The sequence below is a fragment of the Microcaecilia unicolor genome, chromosome 2, assembly GCF_901765095.1.
Source record: "Microcaecilia unicolor chromosome 2, aMicUni1.1, whole genome shotgun sequence".
NCBI classification, from domain to species: domain Eukaryota; kingdom Metazoa; phylum Chordata; class Amphibia; order Gymnophiona; family Siphonopidae; genus Microcaecilia; species Microcaecilia unicolor.
The window spans coordinates 316342354-316365651 of record NC_044032.1 but is presented as its reverse complement, the minus strand read 5'-3'; the positions used below and the strand labels follow the sequence as shown (position 1 = coordinate 316365651).

The 23298-nt window shown below is 45.3% G+C and overlaps 1 protein-coding gene across 2 annotated transcripts in view; it reads left to right on the top strand.

The window, feature by feature from the left end:
- FSD1L (fibronectin type III and SPRY domain containing 1 like) overlaps positions 1-23298 on the top strand; it is a 525899-nt gene that overhangs the window by 257019 nt on the left and 245582 nt on the right. For both annotated transcript variants that reach the window (XM_030194325.1, XM_030194324.1), the window contains one exon: positions 19509-19638. In XM_030194325.1, the coding sequence (XP_030050185.1) occupies positions 19509-19638 (130 nt within the window). The remainder of the gene's footprint in view (positions 1-19508; positions 19639-23298) is intronic.

The window sequence follows — 23298 nt, the reverse complement described above, 5'->3', positions numbered from 1 at the left end:
CGAGTGGTGCTTCGAACTGAGCCTCTGATTCCAGTCCAAGTGGCGCTTCCAGCCAAGCCTCTGATTCCAGTCCAAGTGGCGCTTCTAGCCGAGCCGTCCTGTGCCAATGGCACTTCTAGCCGAGTCCACTCTAAGTTCCAGTTCCAGCCGAGATGCTGAGTCTACTCTTTCCAGTTCCATCCGAGATGCTGAGTCTACTCCGAATTCCAGTTCCAGCCGAGATGCTGAGACTACTTGTAGTTCTTCAGAAGCTTAGCTGAGATTAGGTGGCAGAGCCGGTGGTTGGGAGGCGAGGCTGGTGGTTGGGAGGCGAGGATATTGCTGGGCAGACTTATACAGTCTGTGCCAGAGCTGGTGGTTGGGAGGCAGGGATAGTGCTGGGCAGACTTATAGGTTCTGTGCCCTGAAAATGACAGATACAAATCAAGGTAGCACATATGAGTTTATCTTGTTGGGCAGACTGGATGGACTGTGCAGGTCTTTTTCTGCCGTCATCTACTATGTTACTATGTTTCAGTTCCAGCCGAGATACTGAGTCTACTTCTAGTTCCAGTTCCAGCCGAGATGCTGAATCTACTCCGAGTTCCAGCCGAGATGCTGAGTCTCCTCCGAGTTCCAGTTCCAGCCGAGATGCTGAGTCTCCTCTGAGTTCCAGTTTCAGCCGAGATGCTGAGTCCATTCCGAGTTCCAGTGCCAGCCGAGATGCTGAGGCCACTCTTGAGTTCCAGTGCCAACCCAAATGCTGAGGCCATTCTGGGTCCCAGTCCCGGTTCGAGTCCTGATTCCAGTCCGAGTTCCAGTCCTGACGCCAGTCCTGATTCCAGTCCGAGTTCCAGTCCTGCGTCCAGTCCGGGTCCCAGCCCCAGCTTGGTTCCTGAGTCCCCTCTGGGTCTCAGTCCAGCTACCTATGGTCACGTGTTGAAACTCCTCCGTAGGTTTCACCATTGTTACCCATGGAGACCTGAATCACCCATGGAGACTGGGGGGGCCTTGAGGAGGAGGTGCTGTCACGATTGTGACTTTTTCTTGGTTTATGCTCCTCTCGCCCTCTGGTGGCCAGAACCGGTGGCTGCCATAGACTTTCCAGACTCTCTTTTCAGTCCGGTCCAGATATTTTAGCCCTCCAGTCTTGCTTGGAAGTTTGGCAGCTAGCCTCACCCTTAGCTGCCTTGTGGTTGCTACAGCTGAGCCTCAGCTGCTGATGGGCTTATTAGCCACCTGGAAACTTTCTGCTTGGCCTTTGCAAACGCCAAAGGTCCAGGTTAGTGTTTGGTGCTGATAGGAGCACTTCTGTCTGCTTGTTTAAGCTTCCCTGCTTTACCCTTTTGGCTTCCCTGCTTTAGCCTTCTGGTGCTGATAGGAGCACTTCCATCTTGCTGTGCTGTTAGGAGCACTTCTGCCTGCTTGTTTAAGCTTCTCTGCTTTACCCTTTTGGTTTCCCTGCTTTACCCTTTTGGTTTCCCTGCTTTACCCTTCTGGTGCTGATAGGAGCACTTCTGTCTTGCTGTGCTATAGGTGCACTTCTGCCTTGTCTTGTGTCTTACCTCTATGCAGTGGTGTGCTGGAGCCGGCTCGCGAGAGCCGGTTGTTATTTTTTTCAGAATTTTGGGAGCCGGTTGTTAAAGTAGCTACTTTAACAACCGGCTCTCAAAATTTGGGCTCTGGTCCCCACCTAGCAGTGTCAACGGCATCCCCTGTGGCTTTGGGCATCTTACCGGCACCCGCAACACTTCTCTTGTTTCTCCTCCTCCCCCCCCCCCCCCAAACATCTCTTCTTTAGCTTTGCGTGAACCCGCGCTTAACATTGCTTTAAAAAAAAAAATTAACACGTCAGCAGGAACAGGCTGCTCAGTCAATCCCAGGGGCCTTCCTTCAGCCCTCGGGGGCGGAACACACTGAAGGAAGGCCCCTGGGATTGGCTGAAGCAGCCTGTTCCTGCTGATGTGTTAATACTGCTTTAAAAAATTAAACGGAGAAGACGGGCAGAGCAAGAGGCAAGGAAGTGCGAGGGGAGACAGCAGAGAGGTGCTGCTGGGGGGGCCAGGGGAGAGAAGAGAATCGCTGGGTATGGGTGGCTGGAGGGGGGGCAGGGGAGCGATGAGAATTGATGGGTATGGGTGGCTGGAGGGGGGGCAGGGGAGCGATGAGAATCGATGGGTATGGGTGGCTGGAGGGGGGCAGGGGAGAGAAGAGAATCGATGGGTATGGGTGGCTGGAGGGAGGGCAGGGGAGAGAAGAGAATTGCTGATATGGATGGATGGAGGGAGGGCAGGGGGGAGGAGAGTTGCTGGACATGGGTGGAAGAGGGAAGGGAGAGAGAAGAAATGCTGGACATGGATGGAGGGGAGTGAGGAAGGAGATGAGATGAGGGAAAAGGAAGAGAGGAGAAAAACACATGGATGAAGAAAATAGGCAGAACCTGGATCCACTGGCTAGTCAAGTCTGCGGAGGACCCAGCTTTTACTTACGGATGTAGGGCAAGAAATGAAGAAGAAAGGCGGAAAGTAAAGAAATAAATTGAAAGGAAGCCCTGGAAACGGAGTTAAGAGGACAGATAGCAGCAGAATCAGATACTGGGCCAGCATGATCAGAAAAATAAAGTCACCAGACAACAAAGGTAGAAAAAAATCATTTTATTTTCATTATAGTGTTTGGAATATGTCCACTTTGAGAATCAGGTGCTCAACATTATGTTTATATTTATTTACTTATTTATGGCATTTTATCTCACATTAAACATGAATTAGATTGGAATGTGGGATCATTAAATTTTTTTTCCTGGAGTAATGCATTGCCCCCCCCCCCCCCCCCCCCCAAGGCGCTCTCCCCGGCTATAGCCAGCTCTGCAATTTGGGGGGGGGGGGGCGCAGAGGTGGACCGGAGAGAGAGCCTGTTGTTAAACATTTACCAGCACAACACTGCCTTTATGCCTTGTTCTTGTCTGGGTGCCTGTGGGCACACCTGTTTTGAACCCTAGCCCTGTTTCTGTCTAGTTTGTCTTGATCCACTCCGTCCAGTAAGTCCTGCCGGCTGCCTGCACCTAGGGGCTCAACCCCTAGGGAACGGCGGTCAAGCGCAGGTGAAGTATTGTCCAGTCAAGCTAGTTCCTATATCCTGCTTGAGAATCCTGTATCCTGTTCAGTCCTAGTTGGTGGGTTTTGCTGCCGTTCATCGTCAGCAGCCCAAGGGCTCACGATTCCAGACTATCCGTGAGAACCTGACACCCTAAAGTGTTCTGTACCAACCCTCTAATGTGATGTGCATGTAATTGTCCATATTTCCCTACTTGGACTGTGTATTATATGAAACTATCCCTAGAGGCACGGTCCCTTCCTGCCCCTGATCTAGTGTAGTTTCTTTGGCAACATAGCACAACCAGTCAGTACTTTCCAAGAGAGGTGGTCTGCCACAACCGGACTTTACCTGTATCTCCAGAGCCTTGACCTTAGGCTCTGAGAACTGTAATCCCATGTATTTAAAACAAGCTCCCCCAAGTGGGTGATTTGTTTTTTCAGATCGGGTACCAGTTGTGGGATTGTGTGCCCTAACTGCAGATCTGTGGAGAATGCTCCGGGCTTTATTTAATCTGCCAAGATTAGCCTGTTACAAATGGATTCCCCTTCTTCACTAGCAAGATTACAAATAGACTAACTAGATTACAATCTCATCTCCTGCCACCTCCTGGCATAATCATGTTCTCGTCCTCCATAACTCAAATTCTCTACCTGTCAGCCCTGTTGCACTCCGTCCTAACTGCTACTGAATCCTCTTATGGTCACATTCCCATCATCACTGGACATAGGAAGCTCTCATCCCGCACACCATCTTGCAACTCGTCACATGCTGATCAACTATCTGTCTCTGTTGCCTCTAAGTCCCATCCTCGCAAGCAATATCATTACTCAACGGTTCCCATTGTGCAAGCGAAACAAGTGCAATTCCAATCTTTACATGTGGGCTATGTAAATGCGAGATCAGTAGTGAGCAATCCTGAAATGATATCTGACTGGATCTCCTCCGACGCTCTAGATATGTTGTTCATCACAGAAACCTGGATAAGAACACCTAAAGACCCCATTGTATTAGATCTCTGCCCTGCAGGCTACAAAATCATCCACTGGGACAGAAAAGACAAGCGAGGGGGTGGGTTAGCGCTCATTTACCGCTCCTACCTCATAGTAGATACAATTTCGGTTTTGACCTCCTCCTTACTAGAAGTCGCTGCTGTCAATGTTCATCACTCCTCCCTTCATGGCCAGCTAGCCTGTGTGCTGATTTATAGACCACCAATTTCCTGGTCAAGCAGTCAATCTGTGCTTCTGGATTTCATCTCTAATGTCTGCATGAATAACTCGAATACACTTTTCTTGGGCGATCTTAACCTCCATTTGGATAATACCACCTCTCCAGATGTATCCCAGTTCCTGGATTTTCTCCACCTTTGTGATCTTGAATGTCCTATCTCAGGTCCAACTCACTGTAAAGGCCATTCACTGGACTTCCTCTCATTAAATTTTTAGAAGATCGTAACTTTTCTGTTCATGATATTGACTGGCTGGAAACGGCCTGGTCGGATCACTTTAAATTGCAGTTCACCCTGCATTGGCAAACCTCAAGTCCCCTCCGACCTCGTCAGTCTCACCAATATTACACCAGAGGCGTCATCGACCCCAGCTTGTTCTGGAGATCTCTCTACAGTCATGGCTTGGATCTGCAACCATCCTCGCCCAATTATCTCTCCGATTGGGACCACACTTGCAAAACAGTATTGAATACAATTGCACCCCTGCGTCTTAAATCCTCGTACAATCGTAGATTATCACCTTGGTTCTCAACAGAACTGAGAGCTTTGAAATGTGAGGTACGACGTACGGAAAGAACTTGGCGAAAATGCAAAACCGATCTGGCTTGGGAGGCCTGGAAAAGTAGTCATCGCAAGTATAAATATGCTATCCGATCTGCAAAGCGCACCTACTTTTCATCTAAGATGCAGGTGGCAGGCCGGGACATCCGACAGATATACCAGCTACTAAACACCTTTCTAGATACTCGCAAGTTAGAATGCTCCAGTGTTAGTCCTCCTTCAGCTATACAACTAGGATCTTACTTCAAGGAGAAAATCCTTACCCTGCGGTCTTCAACCGTCAGTAACCTCTCTGAGGTGGACGACTTCCTGGCATCCCTGATCATGCCATTGGGCGCTTGCCCGGCAGACCGCTATTGGATCAAATTCAATCGCCTGTTGCCTGACAAGGTGACTATGGCTTTACGTAAATTCACAAATAAAAGCTGCAGATTAGATGTTTGTCCAACCCACCTCCTAAAAGTTGCACCAAAATGTTACATTGAAGAATTGACTTGTTACCTCAATTATATGTTAAACGCAGGTTTTTTCCCGTCAGGCCATGGAAACATCCTTCTCACCCCAATCCCAAAGAATCCTAAGATCAAGCCAGATGTCATCTCCAACTATCGTCCAGTGGCTTCGATACCTCTAGTTATCAAACTGATGGAAAGTCTGGTCAATGTTCAGCTCAACGAGTTTTTGACTAATTTTGATATCCTCCACCATTCGCAATCAGGATTTCGAGTTCATTACAGCACGGAGACAGTCCTGGTCACTCTCTTATCTAACTTTAGACGAGAACTATCGGTTGGACGGAAGATTCTTCTACTACAATTTGACATGTCTAGTGCTTTTGATATGGTGGATCACGAACTCCTGCTCCATCTACTGGATTCTTTCGGTATAGGAGGGCCAGTTTTGCATTGGTTCAAGGGTTTCTTGACTTCAAGGTCCTATCAGGTCATGGTGAACTCCCACACTTCAGAACCGTGGAATGCTTCCTGTGGGGTCCCTCAGGGCTCTCCTCTTTCACCTACCCTGTTCAATATTATGATGATGCCGTTAGCCACAGCACTTGCAAACTTAAACCTCAACCCTTTCATCTATGCGGATGATATTACAGTTTACATCCCTTCTCAATCCTCAATATCAGAAGTTGCCAACCTCATAGATGCATGTTTCACCACTTTAGAACACTGGGCCAAGGTGTTCCGATTCAGGCTCAACAGGGAAAAAACTCACTGTCTCATCCTCTCGTCCACGTACGCTCATGTATCTGACACTATGCTTCCAGTTCTGGGCTCGGCCCTCCCGATTGCCAACAGCCTGAGACTTTTAGGAATACATCTGGACTCACATCTCCAGCTGGTTGATCATGTACATTTGGTCACCAAAAAAATGTTCCAGGCAATGTGGAGGCTTCGGCGCATCAGATACCTCCTTCCAAGAGACTTGTTTCGAACCCTTGTCCACTGGCTTGTCCTATCCCATCTGGACTATTGTAGTGGTATTTACGTGGGTTGTCAGGCCTCCTTATTGAAAATGCTCCAAACGGCTCAGAACACTGCGGCGAGGCTCATCCTTAGAGTAAGGCGTTTTGAACATGCCGAACCCCTGCGCTTTAAACTTCATTGGCTGCCTGTACACGAGCGAATTGCTTTTAAGATCTGTTCCCTGACACATAAAATCATCTATGGGACTGCACCGGAATACATGCTCCCCTTGATTGACCTTCCGCCTAGAAATGCCAATCCTGCTGCTCGGTCCTATCTCTACCTCCATTTTCCGACCTGTAAGGGAGTAAAGTACAAGAAAATCTTTGCCTCGTCCTTCCGTTACTGGAGTCCCAAACACTGGAATTTGTTACCTCATCACCTTAAAACTCAAGAAGACCATGGCCTTTTTAAGAAGTTGTTAAAGACATTCCTCTTTGCTAAGACTTACTCCTCAACTTACAATGTTGATTAATGTATCCTTTGTCCCCTTCCCTATCTAGTTCACTCTGTTAGATGCTTGCATAACCTTTAAGTTTGTACTTTTATTTAACTTACTGTAAGCCACATTGAGCCTGCACGAGTGGGAAAATGTGGGATATAAGCAACAAATAAATAAATAAATAAATTGTTCTGACCCAGCCTTTCAGAGGATAAGAGGGTGTATTCTTGCATGTGCCCTCTTTTCTCAGTCTGTTTACGCACTCAATCAGTCCTGAAGCCCTGGGATGGTAGGCAATATGGAAGATTCAGGTGACTTCAAGCTCAGCAGCCCTCTCTTCCATGGTCTGCCTGATGAAGTGACTTCCATTGTCGGGGTGAATTTCTCTTGGCACCCCATGCATCATGATCATCATGGCTTCTGTGGTGGTACTGTTCTAGTTACAAATGACCACTGGAATTATTGCAGTGACCCCATATCGCTTTTTGTCTTGTGCCAGAGGTTCATTGTAATCTAGCTGCCAGTTTTCATTTGCTTGTGTGCTTTGCTTAATATGGCCATATGGTTTAGAAGTCATTGGTCACCTCTTCACTCTGGAACAGGGATCATGTTCTTGCACTTCTGCTGTGGCCTGCATTTTTGTGAGAGGCATGTTCTTTTGAAGGGCCCTTTGCTGAGTTTTTCTTTCTCCCACATGCCCATCTCTCTCTTACATCCACTTGGCCTTTACATGCGGTTTGTCTTCATTTGCTGGAGATGCAGTCACACAATGTAGTCCTGCTATTTCTGTTTGGAGACCAGCCCAGGCTGGGGAGATGATCAGTGGGGTGTGGGCATCCACTTGTCCTCTGGCAATGGATCCCTGAGGTCTCAGTTTCCATATAGACTTCCACAGTTTTCGCCCACCCCAAAGAGATTTGCCATGAATTTTCCACCTCTTGGCTTTCCAGTCTGGGAGCCTTTGTGTTAGGCCTCTGCTTGTGTAGATAACTGTCTTCTCTTCCAGTACTGTGTACTGGATGATCATCATCACAGCCTGCAATTCAGCATACTGGCTCAGCCCGCCAGTTCCTTGTAGGCAAGGATCTGTTTTCTCTGCTAGTTGAAGAGCTTCAGCTACCGACATGTGGCTTTCTTTGATAGCTGGCTTGGAGCTGTCTGTACGCCCACTTGCAGCTTGAAGCTGTAAAGGTAATTCTTTGCATGGTGGGGCCTCTATACAGAATGTATTCTGTGGTCCCAGGCCCATGTGGCAGGTTTTAGTGTAGGTAACAATTGCTGTCATACCTTCTTGTATGTAACAGGTTTTCACTCTGTAGCTGCACCATCATTAATATTTGATTCTGGGTAGCCTCTGTCTTGGTCAGTAGGCCCATGTCCCATGCCCATCTTGCTATGGGTATGCCTGTCTTCACTTGAATTGGTTGCCTGTCAGTTACACCTCTGCCAAATAATTGGTGTTCGCACCGGAGGCACTGTTGTTTAGCTCCGTGATTTTTTATTCAAAAGGATGTGTAAGATTAGTGGGGGATTTGTGTCTGATACTTGGTAGTTTCTTTTGTATCAGCAAAGTCTCTTTCCTGCTCAGACTACCATTGAAAGACAGCTTTTTCTTTCACAACATTCTGACTGGGCACAAACCACACTGAATTATGATAAGAATTTAGAGCAGATCAGTTGAAGTCCATCTGCAATAATTCTCTCACAATCTCTCTTATTTCTGTGTGTCCCACTGTCAAGAGATACTGTTTTGCATGGTATCTCATACTCTATTTAAATATCCATATTTAGTGACTAATATACTAATCTTAGCTTTTATATTATTTTACTAATAGTAAAAATCTCTAATATTTTGTTCAATTATTCAATTTATATTTTTCTCTATCATTTGACATAGTAATACAAAAAATACAAAGCATACAAAAAACAGAAAATCAAAAACAAATGATGTCCAACATTGCCTCTGTCCCGTTGTGGATACCATATAAAAGACTTGATCACAAGTAAGTTTGTTAGTTATATTCCAAACTTGTCTGTATCCAACGTAAAATGTTGAACCATTAATAGTTGTGATAATTATTCATTCCAGGCTCCGTGTATGCAGAAACCATAAAGAATATACTTAAGATTTCACTTGTAGCCGGTGAGTCTGACGTCGGTGCTGGGCCAAATGGTAGAGACTATTATTAAGAACAAAATTACAGAGCATATTCAACAGCATGGATTAATGAGACAAAGTCAGTATGGATTTAGTGAAGGGAAATCTTGCCTCACCAATCTACTACATTTCTTTGAAGGGGTGAACAAACATATGGATAAAGGGGAGAGAGGTAAGGAGTGGCTGCAGATTGAGTGCATTTGTAGGTTAATAGGAGAAGCTTGAACTGTATGCGGTACCTGATCGGAAGCCAGTGAAGTGATTTGAGGAGAGGGGTGATATGAGTGTATCAGTCCAGGCGAAAGATAAGACGTGCAGCAGAGTTCTGAACAGACTGAAGGGGGGATAGATGGCAAAGTGGGAGGCCAGTGAGGAGTAGGTTGCAGTAGTCAAGGCGAGAGGTAATGAGAGAGTGGATGAGAGTTCGGGTGGTGTGCTCAGAGAGGAAAGGGCGAATTTTGCTAATGTTATAGAGGAAGAAGCGACAGGTCTTGGCTATCTGCTGGATATGCGCAGAGAAGGAGAGGGAGGAGTCGAAGATGACTCCGAGGTTGCGGGCAGATGAGACGGGGACGATGAGGGTGTTATCAACTGAGAGAGAGAGTGGAGGGAGAGGAGAAGTGGGTTTGGGAGGGAAGACAATAAGCTCGGCCATGTTCAGTTTCAAGTGGCGGTTGGACATCCAGGCAGCAATGTCGATAAGCAGGCCGATACTTTGGCCTGGGTTTCCGCAGTGATGTTTGGTGTGTAGAGATAAAGCTGGGTGTTTGGACGGCTTCCTAAAGGAAAAGTCCATAGACCATTATTAAATGGACTTGGGGAAAATCCACTATTTCTGGGATAAGCAGTATAAAATGTTTTGTACTTTTTTGGGATCTTGCCTGGTATTTGTGACCTGGATTGGCCACTGTTGGAAACAGGATGCTGGACTTGATGGACCTTTGGTCTTTCCCAGTATGGCAATACTTATGTAGGGTGGTGAGATGGGGAGAGGGAGATATGTCAGATCATGGGAAAGGGGCTGGAAAAAGGGAAGGGAACATGGAAGGGGGGGGGGGTTGGGGAAAGAGGGAAGCTATCAAACCATAGGGGGAAGGGTGAGTATTAGGAGAGGTGTTGGAGGGTCACATGGTGCCATGATCGGATCCAGACGCGGGTGAGAGCTGCTCCGTTCCTCGGGGTTCCCTGCTCCCTGAATATCGCACCCACATTGATACTTTTCAAACTTGGTGGCAGCGCTGCAGTGGAGGAAGAGCAGGAGGATCGATATTAATTCCCGGAGGGGGAAATGGCAGCAAAATCTTCCCAAAAAGAAAAGGCACGGGGAAAAGACAAAATGGCGGCGCCATCCAGCCCGGTGGGCTCCTTGATTTCATCTGCCTGGGTAGTGGAAATAACAGCCGAAATGTCTGCGGTATTTGAGGAATCGTTGGAAAGACGATTAGCGCCCATAGACCTGAAATTGGAGACTCTAAGTGGTCAGTTTGGCGAGTTTACCAAAGACGTGAGTTGTCAGGAGCGAGTGAATGCGGTGGAAGATCGCGCTACAAAATTGGAAGGAGGGCACGAATAGCTAAAGAAAAAAGTAGCAGACCTGGAAGCGAAGGTGGAAGACCTCGAGAACCGCTCGAGGAGAAATAACTTGCGGTTGGTTGGTTTACCTGAAGAGCTGGAGGATAGAGACTTAATATCCTTTTTAGAAAAGTGGATACCTAAAGAGCTTGCCCTGGATGGGAAACATGAGGCCCTACAGATAGAGAGAGCACATAGAGTGGGTCCACGAGGCACGAGGTCAGAGGCAAGGCCTCGAGGGGTTATCCTTCGGCTGCTGAATTTTTGTCAGAAGCAGGTGATTTTGCAAGCGCTGAGGTTGGGGAAAACGCTACTATATCAATCAAAAAAAATACTGTGCTTTCAAGATTATTCGGCTGGAGTGGCAGCACAACGTAAGCTGTTTGCACCGATGTGTTCACAGCTATTTAAGATGAAGTTGCGGTTTGCTTTGGTATACCCAGCAGTGCTGAGAGTGACCTGGAATGGGACAACACGAATCTTGCATTCAGTGGAAGAAGCCAAACAGTTTTTGGAGCAGCTGGGCAGCAGTGGAAATGCAGCATGAATAGGACTTGAGGGACGATATGATTGAGGAGTAAAAGGTGCAGCTGAGGATTATCGAAGCAAATCTACAGTAGGGGTCTGGGAGAATAAGTGAGGTGACATGATTGTTTTGGAGTAATTGGGGATACGTGTGAGTGCTGGATGGTGTTCTGCAGGTGTGTTAAAATTGGGTGCTGGGAATTGGTTAATGGATTGTTTACAGTTAACAGGGGGGAACTCGGAGTGTACTAGATGTGACGTTCCAGATGTGTGTTCTGGAACAAGGGAAAGGGAGGAGATGGGGGTGGAGAGGGAGAAGTGGGGGGATGGGGGGTGGGTGGGGGGTAGTTATTTGATAAGCTTGAGGGTTGAATGTGGTGAGTGGAGAAGAGTGGGAATCTGGAGTGGGGCTAGAGAGAGGTGGAGTTTGAACGGGAAGGGGCGGAGGCTGGGCTACCTCTTTCCAAATTCACAGAGAAGATGTTTTGATATGATTTTCTGGTGTCTTTGGATTCCACCGTGAAGGTGGTTACATGGAATGTGGGTGGAATAAATTCGCCCATTAAGCGTACAAAAATATTACAGCATTTACACAGGAACCACGTTGATATTGCATTTTTACAGGACGCTGGAGAACATGGTAAGCTAAAAACTTGGTGGGTAGGAGAATGTTGGGCTGCGGATGCCCTACATAAAAAAGGTGGAGTAGCCATCTTATGTAAGAAGGGGACTGTTGACAGCTATCAGGTGTTACGTGTAGACCCAGGAGGGAGATATATAATGGTGGAAGTAACAATAAAAGGATGCCCTATTTGTTATGTAACATTTATGACCCCAATCATTACGACAAACAATTCTATAAACCTATAATGAGCTTTTTATTACAACAGAGGAATTTGGCTTGTTTGCTTTTTTTTTTTTGTCTACTAGATTGTAAGCTCTTTGAGCAGGGACTGTCTTTCGTCTGTTTGTGCAGCGCTGCGTACGCTTTGTAGCGCTATAGAAATGCTAAATAGTAGTAGTAGTAGTGGTGGGGGGAGATTTCAACGCAGTGTGGGACCCAGAGATGGATAGTACGGGGCGTAGGACTTCCGAGACATATAGAGAGAATAGAGGTCTCAGGCAGATTGGACGTTTGTTTGATTTGGTGGATAGTTGGAGAGCTCTACATCCTACTGAGAAGGACTATACTCATCTTTCAAGAGCACACCCCTCCCAGGCAAGGGTCGACTATATTTTAATTTCAAGGGGGGAATTCGGGAGGGTGTAGAAAGTGGAGTTGGGACCATATGTGATATCGGATCATGCTTGGGTGCTAATGGAGTGGTCTGTGCGCCTGGTAGATAAAAGACCCAAAAGTTTGCAATTCCCAATTGAATTATTTAAGGACGTAAAATTCAGAGAACACATAATTCACTGTTGGCATCAGTATGCGAGTAATAATGCTGAGCATGTGAGCGACCCGATTCTATATTGGGAGGCCGCAAAGGCGGTACTTAGAGGGGATATAATTAGTTACACGCATAGGAGTAGGAAGCTTAGGGATCGGGAGATTTTGAGATTGGGGGAGCAGTTATGTAGGGCTAGGAAGAAATTTGGTGTGGAGAAGTTGGGGAAGGCCCGGCAATTAGTACTCGAGACGCAGGTGGCGTTAAATTCATTGCTACATCAACGGGCGGTAAAGTCTCAGACATTTTTAATAAATACCAGCTCTATAAACATGGTAATAAAATGGGACGGCTGTTGGCCAAATTGGTGAGACCAAGAGCTCGCCCTCAGGGGATATTGTATATTCACGATTCCAGGGGCCACTTAGTCCGTACTGACAAGGAGATTTGTCAGGTATTTCATCATTTTTATAGGGAGCTATTGTATATTCTTTCCTCTTTTTAGGCCTGTTACTAAGGGCTAGGCCTAAGGCCTGTACTGTTTGGTTCTCACAAGTTAGCCTACTAACTCAGCATCTTGTGTAACAATCATTGCCTTCTCAGGAGCTGAGAACTGATACTTCATAACATTTGTTTGCAGCTGAGTATGTTTTTCATATAAGGTGGATGTAACCTTGATAGTTGCTAAGGGACTGAGGACACAGTGAAGCCTACCAGTATGTTGCATTTGTGGAGAGAGACAGAGAGAGGACACAAGGGTATTGTTCTGACTGTGCACGCAGAACAGATAACTGACTAGCCAATAGGTACTGATTTTGCACATGAACTCCCATCAGGAGAGACTGATAGAATACAGGAACAATCCATATATGGTATAAGGCAACCTAATGGTGCCAGTTTATGGGAAAATCACATGATTTATGAGAAATGGAATTTGAAACAATATATATGTGATGTCCGGGAGGTGTTAGCTGAGCAGTCCTTGTCTTTCAGGATGCGCATTTGCTGACTGACAACCTGCTTCAGGGAGAGAACTATTGTTTGTATTTTTTTGCCTCTGTGATAATAAAGGTAATTACTGACTGCGCCTAACGGAGTCTAAGTTCTCTTTCTTATTTTTCCAGCTGTTGGGGCTGTAGTGCTTTCTCTCCCAGTGGGGGCTAAGGGACAGAAAAACACACTATATAAGAGCCCTCCGGACTTAGGTTTGTGCAGAGAAACATATCTGGAGTCCAAATACCTGCCCTCGATAGATGAGAAAACTAGAAGCACTTTAAGCTAGGAGTAGAGCTCAGGTCCTTATTTTCAAAGATTTCTGACCGGGGATTGCCCATCTCTGGGTTAGCACAGGCACTTGTTCAATTATGTCCCGACCGAGAATTCGAGGGAGTTAAGGCTAAATGGGAGGAGGAATCGGGGGTGGGGCTAGGTAATTGGGATGTTTTAAAATCTTTGAAAGGAGTTTACACTTTAACATCTGATATGCGGCTAAGGGAATGTGGGGCCCGGGTGATTTTGATAGTCTATATGACTAAGGTGTCTTTAGCACATGTGGGAGGGGGCCTGGATTCGCAGTGCTCCAAATGTGGTCATCCTAGACAAACATGCTATCATGCATTTTGGGCTTGTCCGAAAGTTCAACGTTTCTGGGGACAGGTGTTACGTTTTCTGGTGTATCTGTTGGATGTAAATATTCAAGGTTCCATGGAACAATTACTTTTAGATGTGCCTGGAGCATTTTGCAGCTTAAGAGGGCCTGGACGGCTGCTCTGTAGGAAATTGTGCCTGGTGGCCCGGAAAACAATTCTTCAGTGTTGGGTGGGATCGGAGACTCCCGCTTTTGGGCATTGGCGGAACCAGATACATCAATTGATGGCTTGGGAAGCTCGAGATGCGAAAGGCACTTTAAGATGTAAGAAACAGTTTTTGTCCATTTGGGATTCTTATTTACAAATAATGAGTCCGAGAGGTAGGAGTTTTATTGTTAATAATTTGTAAACTCATCTTGGGTTGTTTTAATAAGAGGTGAAGGAGGCTAAGAAGCTCACACTCCGGTTAATTGAGATTAGGATTTGAGTGGGAGGGCAGGGAGGGGGTGAGGGAGAGGTATGGGGGGAGGGGAATTGACGATTAGAAGGCAAGGGGGGTTGGGCTGGAAGGGGAGGGGGGAACATGGGGAGAAAAATACAAGTTTTGAGGATATAATTTTTTTTTTTTTTTTAATTTGATGGAGTTTGTTGTCCCATCTGTTGAATATGGTCTTGCATTTGTGGATGTTATGAGACTTGTTGATTTCCATACAAATTGTTCATTATTAGTGTTAAAGCTACTTGAGACCACAGGAAGAATGGCAGCTACATGTGTAATAGCATGGAATGTTTGACATTATACTGTGTATGTGTTTTATGGATTCCTATTAATAAAAAAGATTTAAACATAGAGAGAGGTGTTGGACTGTGGAGGATGGAGGGAATATACAGCTATGCTAACCCCGATACCAGGGTATGTAGGCAGTAAACTGTACTTAGCAATCTTTCACTTCCGGTGCATGGTTTATCACCTGTACAGCCCGGAAGGAGCAGGGCATTGGGATTTGTGTAGCTGCATCTCCTTCTGCCAGGCTGTTTTCTGCAGCCATTGTCCTCTTAGAGCACGATCATTGAAGCTGCTTATTTTTGGTGGTGTGGGAGGGGAGAGTAAAGGAACATAGAGTTATTGGGACATAAGGGGGAAGTGGAGAGAGATGGGACATGGAGTTGCTGCACCACAGAGGTGGAGTGGAAGGGAAAGGATCAAGGAAATGCTAGACCATAGGGGGTAGATGGGAGGGAAGATACTGGACCATAGGAATAGAGAAAAGAAGAGACAGGGAGATTCTGAACCCTAGGGGAGGAAGATAGAGATGGGTGGGTGGGACAGGGAAATGCTGGCTTACAAGTGTAGGAAGGAAGAGGGAGGGGAAATGCTTATCATTTTGGAACCATGTGGAAGAGACCTTGGGGGCTGTTAAGGAGATGAGTGAGAGGAGGATGAGTACAGATGATAGAAGTATAGTAATTGAGTATAGTATAGAGAGCAGAATATAGGAGGTCAGGGAAGGCGTGAGATAAGAGAGCTAGGAGGTGAGCGGAGGATATGGAAAGTGAATTATAGGTGGAGGACTGAAGAGTGAGAGAGTGAAATTTGAGTGGTCAGACAGAAAAGAGACAAAGAGGAAATATGTCAGAGACAGCTGTATTGAGGGAATCGAAGAAGATAGGAGGAAAGTAGAGAGAGGACAGATGGACAGTACCTACTGAAAGAGAGTCAAGACAGTAAAGCAGAAAAGAGAAACTGAGACCAGCATGCTTTGGAAAAACAAAAAGCCCAGCAGCAAAGGTAGAAAAAAATGTTTTAGGTGGAATATGTTAGCTTTGGGAAATGTGCATCACAGATGTCTTTGTATTTTGTTGGAAATGCATTTCTGTTTTTATTTCTCCTGTGTTGTGATACATGCCTAGTTTGTCTTCTTGGGTTTCCCTGTTCAATTTTTGTCTTCATATTTGTATTTCAAATGTATGATCCCTTGCTCTGTACTTGGTGAGGGTCTGTCTCTTCTGCATGTGTCCGGGGTGTGGTATTCTTTTTGCATGTAGTTTGTGTTGAACTCTGTAGTAGTCCCACTTGTTCTCTTTTGCCAGTAGTAGGTATAATGGTTAGTGCAGTGGGCTTTGATATGGTGACCTGAGTTCAATTCCCACTGCAGCTCCTTGTGACCTTGGGGAAATCACTTAACCCTCAATTGCCCCAGGTACAAAAAAATAGATTCTGAGCTCTCTAGGGACAAAGAGTACCTGCACATAATGTGTACAGTGCTGCATACATCTAGTAGCACTATACGTCTAGTAGCACATTAGAAATGATTAGTAGTAGTAGGTGTTCTATGACCCTGTGTAATAATTGTAGTGCTGCTTGTTCTTACATAGGGTTCATGTGTGACTCATAGGAATTAATACTACCGTTGTATGTAAGGTTTACAACATACATTTTGAGTTAGGATTTTTTTTTTCTATTTTTGTATTATTTTCCAATGTGCCTGGTAGTGGAGAGATGGCATGAGAATCAGAATGTGTGTGTGTATATGTGTGTACATTGTTTATTTATTTAAGATCTGCTTCTGTTGTTTGGGGCGGAGGGAGAGAAGAGAGGATTTTTGTAGATGCAGAGTATGCTTACATTTAATTCATAATAACTGCCAAACTGTATCAGATCAAAGGTCCATGAGGATCATGTCCGTCGGGTGTGTCTCCACTGAAAAAAGGTTGAGAATAGAGAGTGACACGGCCTGGATGTTGAGAGCTTAGAATTCGCCCTCTTGGGTCTTTCAGAGTGTGTCTCTCGAATCTTGCTTGCTTCCAGGAAAGATTCCACCAAGAGGTGTTAGTCTTTCAAATGGAGGAGGTTTGCCATCTGGTGTGACAGCAAGGCCCTAGATCCTCTTTCTTGGCCTACACAGACCCTGCTTGAATACCTTCTACACTTGTCAGAGTCTGGTCTCAAGACGAACTCCGTAAGAGTTCACCTTAGTGCGATTAGTGCTTATTGTCATGTAGAAGGTTAGCCTGTCTCTGGACAGCCTTTAGTTGTTCGCTTCATGAGAGGTTTGCTTTTGTCAAAGCCCCCAGTCAAACTTCTCCAGTGTCATGGGATCTCAATGTCGTTCTCACCCAACTGATGAAAGCTCTTTTTGAGCCACTGAATTCCTGCCATCTGAAGTACTTGACCTGGAAGGTCAGTTCCTTGGTGGCTGTTACTTCAGCTCGTAGAGTCAGTGAGCTTCAGGCCTTGGTAGTGCATGCACCTTATATCAAGTTTCATCACAACAGAGTAGTCCTCCACACGCACCCTAAGTTACTGCCTAAGGTGGTGTCGGAGTTCCATCTGAACCAGTCAGTTGTCTTGCCAACATTCTTTCCCCGTCCTCATACCTGCCCTGGTGAAAGCAGTTTACATACCTTGGACTGCAGGAGAGCATTGGCCTTTTACATGGAGTGGGCAAAGCCCTACAGACAGTCCGCCCAGTTGTTTGTTTCTTTCGACCCCAACATGAGGGGAGTCGCCATCGGAAAATGCACAATCTCAAATTGGCTAGCAGATTGCATTACCTTCACTTATGCCCAAGCTGGGCTGACTCCGGAGGGCCATGTCACGGCTCACAATGTTAGAGCCACGGCTGCGTCAGTGGCCCACTTAAAGTCGGCCTCCATTGAAGAGATTAAGCTGCAACGTGGTCATCAGTCCACACATTCACATCTCATTACAGCCTTCAGCAAGATACCCAACGCGACAGTCGGCTTGGGCAGGCGGTGCTGCAGGATCTGTTTGGGGTTTAGAATCCAACTCCACCCCCCTAGGCCCATTTTGATTCTGTTCCAGGCTGCACTCTCAGTTAGTTGATTTTGGTTTCAGGTTAATCTATGTTATGTCCTCGCCATTGCGAGGCCCAATTGACCAATGTTTCTGTTCCAGGCTGCACTCTCAGTTAGTTGATTTTGGTTTCAGGATAATCTATGTTATGTCCTCGCCGTTGCGAGGCCCAATTGACCAATGTTCGTTGTTTTGGGTGAGCCTGGATGTTAGGGATACCCCAAATGTGAGAACAAGCAGCCTGCTTGTCCTCGGAGAAAACGAAGATACTTACCTGTAGCAGGTATTCTCTGAGGACATCAGGCTGATTGTTCTCACAAACCCGCCCTCCTCCGCTTTGGAGTTGTTGTTATTGTTGCTTCTTGTTTATATGCTTTTGATTAAACTAAGGAGACACGCTCGTGCAGCGGGCGGGATGTCGTTTGCGCATGCGCAGTCCGTGCTGCTCGCGCGACAGAACTTTCCCGAAAGACTTTATTTTTGCTGGCAAAATTTCTTCCAATTCCTGGGCTGCTGTGGACGACGACCCAAATGTGAGAACAATCAGCTTGCTGTCCTCGGAGAATACCTGCTACAGGTAAGTATCTTTGCTTTTTGTAGATGCAGAGTATGCTTACATTTAATTCATAATAACTGCCAAACTGTATCAGATCAAAGGTCCATGAGGATCATGTATGAAGTGTGTCATGTATGCGAGCACTGTCCGTTGGGTGTGTCTCAACTGAAAAAAGGTAGAGAATAGAGGATGACACGGGGACCCGCAGTAACTGCGGGGATGGGGACGGGGCAGGGATGGGGCCAGAGCCAGTGAGGACGGGGTCAAACTTTGTCCTTATGTCACTTTCTAGTTTGAAGCCTGTTAATGAACTGGACTGTTATTTATGTTTGTTTGATGCAGACAACAATATTTTTATTTTTTGGAAAAACAAGCAAACGTGCTGGCCACAGCTTGCAAAATTTGCATGGGGGATCCTGTACATCCTGCTACCAGCACATCTTCTAAGACGACATCTATTGCAGGAGGGACTGTGGAAGACAGGAGAGCTAGACTGAATCCTGACATTGTTGATGACTTCTTATTCATCCACAGATTAAAAAATCATAACAGTGCTTCATAGGACATATTTCTTCCCTCTAGGGCATACAGAAATTGTACCCCTGGACAATTTAAAAGGGTGGATTAGAATTCCTTGGAGTAGTAGAAGTCAGCTATGGTTGGGATTGGAAGGGTAGAGGGTGGTGGTGATGGGAGGGTTATTATAGCTGCTAGTTATTGTTTTCTATTTGCAATTTATATAAAACAATTGTACAACATGGTGCTTCTTCTTACACTTAATAAAAAGATTTAAATATAAAATCATAATGGTTCAAGGCTTCTGCAGATGAGAACAGAGCCCAAGGTGATGGGGCAGAAATGGGCACAGAACCTGCGGGGGGGGGGGGGGGGGGGGGGGGCAGAGACAGGGCCTGCGGGGACGGGACAGGGATGGACACAGGGCCTGCAGGGTTGGGGTGGGGATGGAGACAGAACCCATGGAGATGAGATGGGGACAAATTTAGTCCCTGTGTCATTCTCTAGTTGAGAACCAGCGCTCTACAAGGTTGATTCAGTGTGAAGGGTTTGTGTGCTTCAGGTGTGGGTTAATTTTTTGTTTTTTTGTGTTTTCTTTTCAAACAGCCTTGAACTTTTCCTTTGACAGCTGCTCATCCCACCTGAACCTGAAAGTAGATGATTCGTTTGTCGAGTGGGATTCTACAGGAGGCAAAAGCCAAGAAACCAAAGTAAAGGGGAAGGAGAACAAAGGAAGGTAGGAGCATTCCTGCTGAAAAGCCCTAATCCAGAGTCTATTTTAGGTGGGGGATACTCCAACACATAGTTAGAGATGTCTGTGATTTCCAGGCTCATGTTTGTTCTATTTGGGAGATCAAAGACCTATGGAACAGGGGAGTGAGGGCTGGTAATCTCACTAGCAATAGTAGGAGAGATTGCTGGGGTGCTGGAAGTTTTGGGCTTAGGGTGGAGTTGGGTAAAAGGCAGAAAATAGTATTTTTATTTAGGTTTAGCTCACACCTTTTCAGTAGTAGCTCAAAATAAGTCACATTCTGGTGTACTAGGTACTTTACTGCCCCAAGAGGACTTACAATCTAAGTTTGTACCTGGGGCGATGGAGGGTGAAGTGACTCACCTAATATTACAACAACAGCAGCAGGGCTCAAACACTAGCCTCCATGGCTCTCAGCCTGCTACTCTAATCACTAAGCTAGTCCTCGTCTCATGGAAACTGCCCATCTAAGCTGTGGAAGGCCTTTTCTCATCTTATGATTTTCATGGGGTAAAATGACAGGGAGGTGTGAGAGTGTTGAGAGGCCAGAGCTGGTTGGTATTGGAAAAATATTGGTATAAAAATTACTGTTTGTTTTTTAGGGATGGTAGGGAAGCCATCCACACTTAAGATTCAAGCAAACGTAGAGTCTTAGTTAAAACTGCCATTATAGCAAATAGCTTCCCTGGCTTTACATTCTAGGTGTTGCCATTGCCTGGTACTGTTCTGGGCGGGGAAAAGTGGGGCAGCCCCTCTTTACATGCTGCTGAGCAAAAGGAAAATTGGAAACAAAATAGTACAGGAAATTCTACAGGTGAGGAGGAGATGCATTACTGTCATTCTCCACTCAAGAGCTTCACTGGGCCACAGTATGAAAATAAAGGAGAATGGAGGAGTTGTTTTGGCACTTAATGCTCAAGTTAATGTCTTCTCTGTTTAGTTTCATGGAGGGACTTGTATTCTTCCTGAAGCATCTTGAGAAGATTTTTATTTTATTGCTGTTTATTTTTCAAACCATTTACTGCCCCAAATCAATGTTTGCTGTGGGGCAGGGGGGAGAAGAGAAGGGCTCAACCTTTGCACCTGAAAACACAGAAAAGGACAAAAGCTGCAGAAGCCATTTTTGTGTACTAAGTACACTACATGAAAAAAACAGCTGGCTGTCGAGGATGGAAACCTGTTGAATTTAGGCAAGGCCACCCCAGAGTTGATCAGCAGTGGAGGTGATAGGGAGGTATTGGTCCTGCTGAGATATACAGTATCGCTGAAGGCCTCAGCTGGCAGAGTTCTGCACACCAGACTCCATTATTCCAGGAGAGCAGGAATGGCAAGTTAATATTGGAGAAGAGGGTTGCAGACAATCCTCAGAATAATAAATGGAATACAGATATAAATGGGGAAAGCAGAGAGCCCTCAGAATAAACTGCAGGAAATCACTAAAAACCAACCTGTTCAAAAAGGCATACCCCACCGACCCAACATAAGTGCCTACACTCGGCAATACTGCAAAACCAAAGCTCGTAATGGACACTATTTAACCTTCCCTTCGATCCTACTACTACTACTACTTAACATTTCTAAAGCGCTACTAGGGTTATGCAGCGCTGTACAATTTAACATGGAAGGACAGTCCCTGCTCAAGGAGATCCCCACTGTACCGGAAACATGTATCTGTATCCAACCCCACATCTCCTTGTACTTGTTTTCATTACCAGACTAGGTGAACGCCTTTACGGTACTATGTAAGCCACTTTGAGCCTGCAAATAGGTGGGGAAATGTGGAATACAAATGTAATAAATAAATAAAGCAAAACTGGGGAGAAAGTGAAAGTATAGCAAACTTGTTTGGGGTGGCTTTTATCTTTTGCCCTTAGTGACAGAGTGACAGACAGGGGTTTATAACCCCAGAGATTACCTCCAGCTTCCTGATCTCAGTCACTTTTAATGCATTCCTGGCTATTTCTGACTTCATAAAAGAATTAAAAAAACTGTAATCGAGGCGAAAGATGAGAAGTTTGGGCCATCCTTAGTGGGTTGCTACCTTTCTGACAAAATGATTACTTAGGATGGCGCCTTTTGAATACTGTGCACAACTTGACACTCAGGTAGGATAGGGACAGCTCCTGAAAACCCGTAGGCAAGCTGAACCCATTGATGCTGAAAACTGATTTCAGAAACGTTAAGAAAAAAATAATCCTGTGATTAAAAAATGTGACAAGGAATGGGTGTCAGAGAAATTTTAGAATTGTTTTGGAGAAAGCTAATTATATTTTTAGCTGATTTGAAAGGGAACTGAAATTGGACTTTTGTTTATGGGTGGGTGAGGTAAGGAGTGGAGAGGTTTGATTATGAGATTTCTTAATCTTGCTTATTTCTGTTGTCTAGCAGTGGCCATGTTACCTTACCGAAGAGCAATACAAGGTGAAGCGCCCATGCCCCCTACACCCTTTCTTAGTTCTAGGACTAGACTGACAGGAACAGTAGCAGTTTCCTTCTAACACTAGCTGTACCACTAGATAATTAATGACTAAAAATCAATCCAACAGCTTTTATGAGGAGGCAGAGTCAGTTGTATTACGTGTTCACACATCTAGTGGAATCAATTGGCTCATGGTTTTTCATGTGTAAACTTGAAAAAATACCTGGGGAATGGATTTAATTGTTGGGCACTTAAAAAAAAAAAAAAAAAAAAGCAGGAACTGTTTGCAGGTCAGTTTCTCATGCATATTGAAATAGCATATAATTTGCCCAAGCATTGTTTCCTGTGACTTCTGGAAGAGAAAATTTGCACTTGATGGATCATCTTATACATCAGAGCTTTTGAGAGGTCAAGTTTGCAATGATGATCTTCAGAAGCGCACAACTCATGGGATCAGATTGTACAGTTTGGAATACAGCTGCTTTTAATTTCCTGGGTTCCTTTAGTGTCTTTGATAATTCTTCTGGGCACATGGTTGAGGGATTGTGCATAGTGAGTAAAAGGAGCTGGGGTTGGCTGACTAGCTAAACAAAAACTACGACCTCCTGTCAACTGCTAAAAGGCTGTTGGATTCCGATGTTTACCCTGACTGATCTGGTCATTTACGAATGGTTCTGTACTTGATGAAATAGCATGTTTTGGTCATTTGTGGCCTGAGCTATTTAATTTTTGTGCTATGCAATTAGATGGGTTAATATATTTATATTTATTGCATTTGTATCCCACATTCCCCCACCTATTTGCAGGCTCAATATGGCTTCAGAAAATCGAACAGTGTTATGAGCAAATAAATGTCTCGGATGTTTTCTGCTTTTGCATCTAGCTTTTGTTGAGAATTTAGGGGTCCCGAGCCCCCCCAAGAAGGCTAGAGTGACCTTAATCTGACTCCATCTCTAAATAACACTAGTACTGGGGTAATCAAGGAGTTATTGCCTCTAAGGGAGACGTTAGGTCTAAGGAAAAGATACCAGCCTTATGACAAACTGGATTTAGATTACAAGTTATACAATGCATTTATACTTACAGCCTTTGATCATTAAGTGAAGCCCACAAATCATCATTTGGAATGAGGAGTTTATTTGCTAAGGTATAAGTCAAATCAGTGATTGACAACAGGCATGTACAATCAATTCATTATAGGAATATAATAAGCTGCAAACAGGTGT